Source organism: Amblyomma mixtum, chromosome 10, assembly GCF_055824585.1.
Source record: "Amblyomma mixtum isolate Tamu chromosome 10, ASM5582458v1, whole genome shotgun sequence".
NCBI lineage: Eukaryota > Metazoa > Arthropoda > Arachnida > Ixodida > Ixodidae > Amblyomma > Amblyomma mixtum.
The window spans coordinates 46,100,057-46,112,155 of NC_143021.1; the positions used below are offsets into that span (position 1 = coordinate 46,100,057).

The 12,099-nt window shown below is 47.9% G+C and overlaps 1 protein-coding gene across 1 annotated transcript in view; it reads left to right on the forward strand.

Annotated features, from left to right (window-relative positions):
* LOC149325696 (uncharacterized) overlaps nucleotides 1–12,099 on the forward strand; it is a 343,155-nt gene that overhangs the window by 7,161 nt on the left and 323,895 nt on the right. The window contains exon 3 of the mRNA XM_089564368.1: nucleotides 34–149. Within this exon, the coding sequence (XP_089420494.1) occupies nucleotides 34–149 (116 nt within the window). The remainder of the gene's footprint in view (nucleotides 1–33; nucleotides 150–12,099) is intronic.

Below are 12,099 nucleotides of genomic sequence, written 5' to 3' on the forward strand. Positions count from 1 at the left end.
TTATCGCCGGGCGGCCGCTGCTTTATCTGGCAGGCCCACTGCGTGCCGCTGATAGCGAAGCGATTGCCGCGGCGGCGACACGACGGGCGGCCACCAAGATGTGAGTACGGCCAGACGCTGCTCTTGTTCCGCTGCGACCGCCAGAACGGGTGGGGCTGGTTTCTCACCCACGGTGCTCTGGCCAATCAACACGTGCCGCGTCCTTTGGATGTCGTGCGCTGCTCCTCTGCCGTGAGCTTTGGGCGAACGCGATGGTACGGTTTAAAAACGCGCTGGGGGCAACCTGATCGAATTTTTATTCGGAGTGCAAACTGATCTCCTGGCTGCTTTCATGCTGCGGAAAGGAGTGATTTAAAAGGTTTCCGGCCACTAGATCGAAAATCATGACTCTTTTCGTCTTGATGCAACCCAGCCTAAGCTCGTGAAAGCGCTGCTTGAGTAATTTTCACCCCTTGTAAGAGTAGTTCTCCTTGTAATTGGACCGCAGCAATCGGGTTGGGCATCCACAGATTTCCAAAGGCTACAAGCGTTCGCCTTGCCTGGCACTCAGCTTCTCTGGGGCGGAATGGTCTGAAAACGGGTTCTCTGCCATCCTTGTGTAGGTAAAACCCAGCTACTGCGGAGCAACTGACCAAGGCGGCGGTCAGTCCTGTGACGCAGCGGAGGGTGCTAAGAATCACTGGCTCCGCACAGGCCGCCATTGGAAACTGAACCTGGCAACGTTTGACGCAAGAACCTTACCCAGTGAGGCCAGCTTTGCAGTGTTGCATAGTATAAAAGTGAACTGCGCAACAACTTAGACAGGACACAGAAAGAAGCACACACAACAGATCACGAGCGCATGATAATGTTGTATGTGTTTCTTTCTGTGTCCTGTCTAAGTTGTTGCGCAATTCACTTTTATACTATGCAGAACCAACTAGAACGACAACACGCTTTTTTTCAGTGTTGTTCGAGGAACTAGCGAGTATTAAATGGGATGTAAGAGGGCTTAGTGAGGTTAGAAGGAGAGAAAGAGCCTATACAGTACTAAAGTCCGTGCACGTACTGTGCTATCGTGGATTAGCGGACAAATGAGAACTAGGAGTAGGGTTCCTCATCAATCACGATATAGCTGGCGACGTAGATTAGCTTTGCAGTAATAACGAGTGGATGGCAGCTATCGTAGTTAGGCTTAATAAGAGGTACACGCTGAAAGTGGTGCAGGGCTACGCGCCTACAGGAAGCCATCATGACCAGACCGTTGAAAGCTTCATTGAAGACGTGAAATTGGCAATTAACAAAGCAAAATCATAGTATACTTGCACTGTACCAATGCGCGACCTCAATGGGAAGGTAGGCAAGAAGCAGGCTGGAGATCAGGCGGTTGGTGACTACGGGATAGGTTCTAGGAATAGCAGGGGAGAGTCATTAACAGAGTTTGCAGAGAGAAATAGCTTGCGGATCATGAATACCATCTTCCGCTAGCGAAAGAACAGGAAGTGGAAGGGCAAGACCAATGTGGTGAGACAAAATTTGTAATACGCTTCATGCTATGCGCTCACCCTGGTATCGTGCAGGATGTGGAGGTCGTTGGAAAGGTGTGCTGTGGCGGCCGCAGAGGCCCAGAATGAACTGAGACCTGAGTAGGAAACGGAAGAAACTAGTGAAGCGGAAGCTCATTAACGAGATAGTCAAAAAAGAGGGAAAGTAGAGGAATTCAGGATATCGCTGCAGAACAGCTATTTTGCTCTAACTGAGGAAGACGATCATAATCTCAAAATAAGAAATCACAATCTCACAGCTGTCATCACAGAGGTGGAGTAGAAGTAGGGGGTAGGATGGTTAGACAGGATACCGGCGAGCTATCTAAGGAGACAAAAAAAAATGTCATTAAAAACGCCAAAGGATGAAAGTATTATACCCCACAGAGATAGTAGAACTCGCTGAGCTATCATGGTCAACAAACAAGCGGAAGGTATACGACATAAGGAAGTTTAACACGAAGAGAATCGATCATGCCCTAAAGAACGGATGTAGCCTAAAACGAGTGAAGAGAAAACTAGGCATAGGTAAAACTAGTTTTATTGTTTAAGAGGCAAAGAGGGCAATGCCATTAGCAATATAGGTAAGATAGTTAAAGTAGCCGGAGAGTTCTACACAAATCTATACAGTAGCCAGCGTAATATGAACTGTAATGAGAGAGACAGTAGCGCACAGCAATGGGACACCCCGCGAGTAGGAAAGAGAAAGTAAAGAAAGTCTTAGCAGCAATGCGAAGGGGAAAAGGAGCTGGTGAGGTTCAGGAAAGAGCAGATTTGTTGAAGGACGGAGGTGAGATTATGCTGGAAAAACTGGCCACCCTGTATACGCAAAGGCGTGTGACCTCTAGCGTACCAGAAGCTTGTAAGAACGCCAACATTACCTTAATTCATAAGAAAGGAGACGTCAAGGTCTTGAAAAATTATCGATCGATCAGCTGACTGTCATGGCCTACAGTGTATTTACTAAGGTAATCGCAAAAAATGACGATAACCTTATATTTCAATCAGCCAAATAATCAGGGATACTCGACAACAGACCATATTCACACTCTGAAGCAGGTGATAGAGAAATGCGCAGAATATAACCAGCGCCTTCATTGATTACGAGAAAGCATTTCACTCAGTGAAAATCTCGGCTGTCATGCAGGCACTGCGGAATCAGAGTGTAGAAGAGTGCTATTTGAAAATATTGGAAGATATTTATAACGATTGCACAGCTACTATAGTTCTCCATAAAGTCAGCAATAAAATTCCAATACGGAAAGGTGTCAGGCAGGGAGACACGATCTCGCCAATGCTCTTCGCTGCCTGCTTACAGGAGGTATTCCGGGGACTGGAATGGGAAGAGTTGGGGATAAGAGTTAATGGAGAATACCTGAGTAATTTGTGATTCGCTGATGACATTGCCTTGCTAAGCCACTCAGGACAAGAACTGCAAAGCATGATCAATCAGCTAGACAGGCAGAGTAGAACGGTGGGGCTAAGAATTAACATGCAGAAAACCAAAGTAATGTTCAATAGCATTGCAAGGGAACAGCAGTTTGCAGTTGGTAGCGAGGTGCTGGAAGTAGTAAGAGAATATGTCTACTTAGGGTAGGTAGTGACCGCAGATCCGGATCATGAGAGGGAAATAACTAGAAGAATAAGAATGGGGTGGAGCGCGTATGGCAGGTTCTCTCAGGTCATGAATGGTAGCTTACCAATATCCATGAAGAGAAAAGTATATAACAGCTGTATCCTACCGGTACTCACCTATGGGGCAGAAACGTGGAGGCTAACAAAGAGGGTTCAGCTTAAGTTAAGGACAACGCAGCGAGCTATGGAAAGGAAAATGATAGGTGTAACATTAAGAGATCGGAAGAGGGCGGAGTGGGTGAGGGAACAAAGGCGGGTTAATGACATCCTAGTTGAAATCAAAAGGAAGAAGTCGGCTTGGGCAGGGCATGTAATGCCCAGGCAAGATAACCGCTGGTCCTTAAGGGTAATGGAGTGGATTCCAAGAGAAAGCAAACGTAGCAGGGGACGGAAGAAAGTTAGGTGGGCGGACGAGATTAAGAAGTTTGCGGGGATACAGTGGCGGTAACTAGCAAAGGACAGGGTTAATTGGAGAGACATGGGAGAGGCATTTGCCCTGCAGTGGGTGTAGTCAGGCTGATGATGATGATGATGATCCGATTAGGGCACTGGCTGCGGAACATGAGAACATTTCCGCAGGCGCACCAAACTTTGTGGCGAGGCAACCTGCATTTGTCGGGAATTTCACTGGCTCTCCAAAAGGGTTGGCTGCAGGCGTCACTCAGAGAATTACGAGGTCACTCTGCTCAACGCAACGGAGGCATGTCAATCCCATGCCAGATGTAGGGCCTCAGCAGGACCCATCATTCCACCACTTGGTGCCCTCCATGCCGGCCACTTCTGAGGACACTGCCCTGGCTCCGCCCAGGGTGACGACAGCCGATGGTGGTTCCGCCACACCGGCTACAGATGATGAGCCCAGCCACGCCTCCCAAGTCATCGTGGGGAAGACGACATATCTGCAGGGCCACCCATCTGTGCTGGCCACTCCTCCTCCTCCCCCCCAGCAGCAACCCTTCTATCACTCCCCCCTTTCCTTTCCTTCTCCCTGTCCTTTTATCCCGCAGCTCAGGTTTCGATGGCAGATGCCACAGCTAGCAACATCTGTTCCTTCAATTTTTGTTTTTTTACTGCCAATAATAACAGCCCCTAATAACAACAACGGCTGGGAAGACCAAACTTCTAAAAAAAGTTTCTTCTTGTCCCGGTGTTTTGCGCTGTTCCGTCACAAATGAATAACCAACATGCCCAAGCTGCTGTCCAAAAACAGCGCTTGTCTCTTGTCCCGGTGTTTTGCGCTGTTCCGTCACAAATTCTCTTGGAATCCAGCCCCTTTCATTCACAACCATCAGCTACTGTGCTTTTGCAAAACGCACCTCGCCCATTTCTTTCTCGCGGCTTCGCAGAAGGATGGACAGCTGGGCAAGTTGGTAAAAGTCCATTGTGGGTGGTCATAATTCTTCAAAAGGAAACACGACGTTTCGGGGCTCGTACGGTCCCTTCATCATATATGTAGAGCGCTGCATGAAACGACAGGGGCTTATATACGGTTAAAATTTTTTAGTGAGTGATTTCAGATTTGTAGCACACTACCATGTGTCCTTTTAAGAGCATGCTTTGTACTATGTATATGGAATGATTCCAAAAGGAGGCGCGATGATAAGTTGTTTTCTGTGGCACTGATAGATGCTTCGTCCCAATCAATGGGGTGTCCTGTTGGTGCGTTGTGTTCCGCCAAAGCATTAGATGTAGAGCGGCCGTTCATGACGTCATTCTGATGCTTTTTGAGCCTTCGTCTGAAACTTCGTCAGCATTCCTTTGTCTTGCGGGAGACAGTACATGGGACAAACTGGAAGATGTTTTAATGAACGATTGCTTGAGCATAATAATGACATGAAAAATGTGGCCATCAAAGGCCACCTTGCTGCACACTGCAGAGGGTGCGAAGGATGTAACCCTAACTTCTCAGATGCACGTGTCGTCACAAGGCACAAAAGGACACCAGGGAAATTGTCGAAGCATTCCTAATCACAAAAGCTGGTGAAGCATGTGTTAGCGACCCTTTTGTGTCATTGACAAGAAAGGAACTTGTGTACTTGGGCGAGAGTGTGCATTGATATCAGCTATCGTCACAATTGTCGTGTGTTTTGGTTGTGTGCGTTTTTTCCCTTGCACCATGCTATATATGGCAAGATCGTACATTAAAAAATTACAGTTGCAGTAAGCGCTTTGTCCGTGTCATTTCTTCGTTCGTCCTGTCCCTTTTGCGCTTTGATGTCTCGGGAAAGGCTGTACGTCGCTGCGATGCATAATGCTGAAGCTGTCGTCCACGTAACGCAGGAATATCTTCGCTGAAGGCTTGAACGTGGAAACGGCAAGGCTCTCAATGGCTTCTAATGCGAGTTTAGCGCAGACTATGGAAATAGATGCGCCCATTGCTGTTCCGAAGGGCAGTCTGCAGAAGGTCCCGTTGAAAACAAAATACGTGCTGTCGAGACAAGTTCTCAACAGGTGTCACAGATCGTCCCCTTCGAGCGGCCCCGAAACGTCGTGTTTCCTTTTGAAGAATTTGTTGGCGAGTGTTATTTCCACTAGGTTAGCTCCTCGCCAGACGGTATTCCGTCAAACTCTGGACCAAAGTAATGTTCTTGCAAGGGAACAGCAGTCCATAATTGGCAGCAAGGTGCTGGAAATGGTAAGGGAATGCGCGTACTTAGGGCTGCTGAAAATACTGCGGCACAACGTCGACAACACAAGAAAGAAAAGAGCAACGCACACAAGAAAAGGGGGAATATTTAAAACTCTCACTCAGCCTGTAAAAACGCTCTACCACTCTCAACCCAGCCAGTAACAAGTAATCTGCGAATCACACGACTAAATACGAGTCGCAGAGCACCTCTTCTATTCTGCACGGACAGGCGCCAGTTGGAAGTTGGCGTGAAATCATTTGCGCCTAGGTGGGTTTTTTTCCCAAGTTTCAAGAAAAAAAAACTAGTCAAGTTGACTAATCCTTTTCAAAAGCCTAAAGAACCATGCGGTATCAAGCACCGGGATCCTTTTGTAGCATGCTTTTCTGGTGTGGTCTGTGAAATTCCTCTATCGTGTGGCTCTAGGTACATCGGTCAAACTGGCGAATGTCTGAACGAAAGATTACTGGAACACAGGAGGAAGGTAGGCAATTATAGAGACGGTAATCTTTCTGAACATTGTCATGATTGTGCTGACAAGAATAAGAAACCATGCAGACCTGTCTTCAGCGCATGCAAGATTGTGGCCAAACATAGTTGCCAGGATGTGAGAGAGATAATAGAGGCAGATTTGATAAGAAAAGCCGGTCCATCCTGCGTCAGCGCACCATCTGTCACACTGACTAAAAAGGAAATAATGTTTTTGGGAGCAGCCACGTGATGTCGGCAGGGCTATCAGTTTGACGTCATGCAGCAAGGTGTATAGAATAATTGTGCTCGTTCATCAATAAACCTTCAGTTGGAAGTAAGCGCTCGTGTTGTCCAAGTCTCTTCTCTGTCCGTGTTTTTTTTTTGCCCTTGTACGTGTCTGCTATGAATCAACTAGCCCAAAGGTCTGTGCTCCTAAATAAGATAGGGCCATTATTCTTGCGGCAAAACATTTTTGAATGTTTGGGGATTCCCGAAATTTAAAAAAGAAGAAAATGTCATTTTTACAAAAAAAAAGAACGCCTTTTCAAAGGGTGTGACATACCTTAAGCTGCGAAAACAATGGAGCGGGAACTTGGAAAGGAGAAAGGAAAAGCGCAATCTCCTCCCCTCCTTAGCAACCGGCGCACCAGTGGGGGGCGCAGCTGTGCATAGCAACCGTGGCGTGGCACAGTAGCGGTAGAACGAGCGCGCGTGCGTCGGCCCCAGGGTTGCCGTTGGTGGCTACTTTGCGCCAAATTGGCTACTTTTCGACCCCGTCTGGCGATGAAAATTTCACGCTGGCTCCTTGGCTACTTTCTGGCTACTTTGAACTTCTATTTTGGCGCATTTACTAGCCATTTTTTTTTGCAATTGCATATACAATAGCAAGCAAGAACAGAAAATAACAATTATTTCCAAGCCTTGCAGTCCTCATTGCTGTCCTGGTCGCCTTGATGCGCGCGCGTCCTCGACGCATATATTCCTCCAACGAACTGGAGTCTCAAATACGCCAGCAGCAGAGAATTAGCGGTGCCCTTGATCGCGCATCATGTTTGACTTTCTGGCACGTAGCGGCATCGTACAAGGACACTTGCGGCGAATGCCCTTTTCAACACCTGGCGCAAGGAGCACTGAACATTTTGACCCTTCCAATTTCTAATGCTGATTCAAGCGCGTGTTCTCTTGCGTTAACTTGACGAAAACAGAGATTCGTAACAAAATGAAGCTAAACTTGCTTATGGCGATTCTGCGAATCAAATTTGGGCTACGACTCCAAGAAAAATATCATCGTTTAACGTTCCTGCTGAGTTGTTGAATAGAATGTGCCAAAATTACTCCGGCAAGAACACTAAACTACGCGGACTGAACTTTTATTTATTTGCAACGTACCTGATACTTGAAGGCCAAGCAAGAGGCCCAAAATTTCGTGCTCTTTATTTACTCTTTGTTTTTGTGTTGATTCAAAATGATATTATTTATTGTTCATTAATAAAAGTTGCTTATAATAATGGTTCTTTTCTACTTGGCTACAAATTTGGCGCCAAGATCAGGTGGCGTGGCTACTTTTGGCTACTTTTAGCTTCAGTTCTGGCTCTTTTTGAAAAATTCCCAACGGCAACCCTGGCGGTGGCAGATACAGCCCCGCTCATTTGACAGACGTCTCGTTGGAGTCGAGTGAGTGAGATGCATGGCTCTGAAGCGGCCCAGTGATTCCGCGCCAAGCGGTTCGGGGAAGCGGCAGTGGGTTGACCACAAGGCTTTCGCAAAGCACACTTTAGAATTTGCGAAATGTCTTCGGTATTTTTGTAGCGCAAGCTTCACTACGTGGGTTGTAAGGAGCTCCGAGTGCCCTCTGCGCCGACCATATTGCGCAGGCGCGGCATCCGCGCGACGCCACGAGAGGCGCAATTGCGTCGCCCTCGCCACCGCCGGCGCGCGCTCCTCCCCGATGCTCCGCTGGTCGGCGCATTCCAGAGGCCTGACGTCGCAGTCTCGGCAAACGCGCCGGAGCCACGTGCGCCCGCCGCTGTGTTTACGACTGCCGCGCTGCGCGCTACTGCGCATGCGCGAAGAGGGCGCATAGTGCGTATATAATGCGCGGGACATGCGATTGATGCAGTGCGCTCTTCATGGAGGTTAGAGAGAGTCGAGCCGCTGCCACTCGGCGGAGAAGACTGGAAAACCTAAATTCCCCAGACCCCGAGGTTGTCGCTTGGCAGTTAGCCGCTTACGCTACGTATATCCTGGCATAGCAGAGCTAAGCCACTGTAAATTTTTTTTCGGAAATGAAATGCGCAGTATCTGTCTCCGACAGCTGCGAAAGCAATAGGGCTTAGGCTTAGGCTTAGACAAACTTTATTATATCAGATAATCAGGACGGCGGCCTCGCCATCCCGTCCTTGTCAGACGGCTGAGATCCCCTGGGACCGGGCGGCTTCGAAGGCATATCTGATGGTCTCTTTTTGTTCTTGGAGGTCCTGGCTGCGTAGCAAAACCTCCCATGACTCCTTGCAATTCACTAAAGGTGTGGATTAGGCGCATTCCCACATCATATGGGCTAAGGTGGCTCGTTCTCCACAGGCCCTACATTTCCCGTCATTGAAGCCGGGCATGAACCTACTCAGCGTGGCTGGATTCGGAAAAATGCCCACCTGCAACTGCCGCCATGCTGCTTCCTCCTTCTTGCTCAGCTTCTTGTCCGGTGCGGAGTATTCTCTTCGACTAAACATGTAGAACTGTGTGATATCGCGGAAGGTGTATAACCGCTAGTTTTTTTAAATGTGTCCATCCTCGGATGGAGTCGGTGAGATCGGCCGGAAGGTCAGTCCTCGGGCGAGCTCGTGGGCTCCCTCATTGCCTTGAAGGGTTTGGTGCGCAGGCGTCCAAAGCAACAGGATTGGACTCTCAATTTTTCCGTTCGACAGTATGCGTGCTGCCGCTGCTAATATTCTGCCTAAACCAAAATTGCGTATCGCTTCCTTAGAGTCGCTGATGACCAACTTTATGTCTTTTTGTGTGAGCGCGAGCGCGATGGGCGCCTCGTCTGCCGTAGTGACCGTAGCTCTTCTGATTGTGCAGCTGCTTACTAACCGGGCGCCTTCCTTTGCGACCACCGCTACCTTCGCTGTTCGTCCGTGGTACTCCGCCGCATCAGTATACACGACGTCCTGGCGCCCTGCATATTTGCGATGCAACATTTCTGCCCTGTCTTTCCTACGTGCCTCATGAAAATCAGGATGCATGTTCCGTGGCATAGTGGGGATTATTATTTTCTGCCTCACTTCAGCAGGAATTCCCACCTCAAGTTCTTTTGTCCGCCTGGGAGAATATCCCAGCTGCCTTAGGATATATCTACCCGTCTTCGTGGTCGTTATTCGATTAAACTGCGCAGTGAGCGCAGCTTCTATAAGCTCGCCTGTAGTATTTGATACTCCTAAGGCCTGCAGTTTTTTTGTCGGAGCCCATCGCTGAAGTCCCAGAGCTACCTTGACACTTTTTCTTATGATTAACTCTAAGCCCTTACGATCGGAGACGGTGAGTTTTAGATACGGCACAGCAAACACAATCCTACTTATTACAAAGGCTTGTAGTAGCCTAAGCCGATTGGCCTCCTTTACGCCTGCCTGCTTGTTGGCGACTCGTCGAATAAGCCTACTGGTGTGCTGCGCGCTACGTTGGATTCTTTCCAATGCTTGGGAGTTACATCTTGTCGACTGCACGTGTAGCCCCAGTATGCGCATGCCGTCCACCCGTGGGATTGCCTGTCCACCTACCTTAACAGTGATGTTCGGATTTTCCTTCTTTTTCCGGGCTTGTGCCGTCATCACTAGGATTTCGTTGGCTTGGAAAGCAGAGGGTAAAGTTCGTAAATGGGTTTTGAGGAAAGAAAATGCGCAGTATCTGTCTCACATATCTCGGTGGACACCTGAACCAGAGGGAAGGCGCATAACTGCCCTCTTGGAACAGTAGACACCTCAATCGTGCTTTAAGCTAAGTGGCGGTAGTGACAGGTGTGCGCTGCATGCTTTTGATTGAAAAAGTTGTGCCAGAAACGCTGCCACCTGCCAGGGTGGCAGGGTGTGTGGGGACTTTAATGTAGGTATAAAGACAAGCGGGAATATTTTACCATTTATGCGGGAGAACATCCCGCTCCTCTCGCTCGTAACGGCTCCCACAGCTGTGACAACCTCGCGAAATACTTGTGCTGTGCCTTCAGTCTGACACAAGTCAAGATTCTACGCACGTGCCGTAACGATAAAGCACGGGAACTTCTCGAGGCATATTTCATCAAAAAGAAAGGAAAAGATTGCATCAGTGACACATCAATCAAACTTTATAATAGAGAGACACGTTTCCTCGAAAACATGATGACCTGAATCCACATAGTGTTTTTATCTCGTTTTTTATCCGCCCTATCTGCCTTGATGCCCTTTGTTGCCAGTGCTGATATGTTCATGTATAAATGTCGATTCCTTGAATAAACCTCAGTTGCTAGTTTGCGCCCGTCCCGTCTTCTGTCTTGTGATTGTCTCATGTGGGCATCCCATCTTTCTAAAGCAAGCAAGAGTCGAGCATATATCCACCTATTTCTCCGTCCACAAAGCTTCCTTCTGGATAATCAAGAACTGTTAGTGGAGTGTTTCTTGAAGAAGGAATATGTGTGAAAAAAAAAAAACACCTTGTCTGTAACTGTACACACATGTCTTGCTCGAATTCTTTGCCTCAGTCTATCGAAAAGCTGAAACAGCTGGTGAGCTGCGCTCAAATTTCGCATTAGGAAGTAACGTAATCGTCGGCAATTTTTTATAAAGACCTGTACCGCCGAGAATTCTCTCTGCCTTATCCAATGTTCGACGCCAAAACCTGGGTGGTGTTGTGGTGGCTTTTTTGTTATGCTACTTTGTTTTTGCTTGGCTTTTACGTTTAAGGTATTGACTGCTTCGAATGCATGACACTGCTTTTGCTAAGTTTCACTGACGACGCTATTGCTCAGATTTGTTTGGTTTTTATAACCTTTGTTATAGGCTAGTACTTTAAGTGCAGAATGGAAGAAGCGTTCTGAGTTCCGTATTTAGTTGTGTCATTTGCAGATTACGTGTTACTCGCTGTGCTGAGAGTTATAGAGCGTTGCTACACGGTGATTAAGGGCTATAAGCAATTCCCTTTTCTTCCAATAAACAGTTGGTAGTCTGCGCATGCGTCCTCCTTTTGTTTCTTGTGTTGTCGTCGTTGGATTGCACTATTTTTGCACTCGCCCCACAGGCCGTCATTCTATAGTAGCTGCTGATCCGGATCGTGACAGGGGAAATAATTAGAATAATAAGAATGGGGTGGAGCGCATATGGCAGGTTCTCCAATACCATGAGGGGCACTTTACCAATGCCCCTCAAGAGAGAGAGAGAGAGAGAGAGCAATTTTAATGAGAGGAGAGGGAGGAGAAAAGTAAGGTATTTGTCTGGGCTAGTCGGTAGATTGTTGAAACTGAAGGCACAGCGCACGAAAGACGGGACTAAAGAAGAAGCGACAAACACAGCGCTGTGTTTGTCTCTTCTTCCTTAGTCCCATCTTTAGTGCGCTGTGCCTTCAGTTTGGAGGGGGAGAGGTCGGCCGGTGGTAACATATAGCCCTGGCCTGCTACTCCACTCTGCGGAAATGGAAGGGGAGGAAAGGGATAGTGCGAATGAAGGTTGATGATGGCATAATACAATGAGCTTCATGAGTGATGTCCACACACACACACACACACACACACACACACACACACACACACACACACACACACACACACACACACACACACACACACACACACACACACACACACACACACACACACACACACA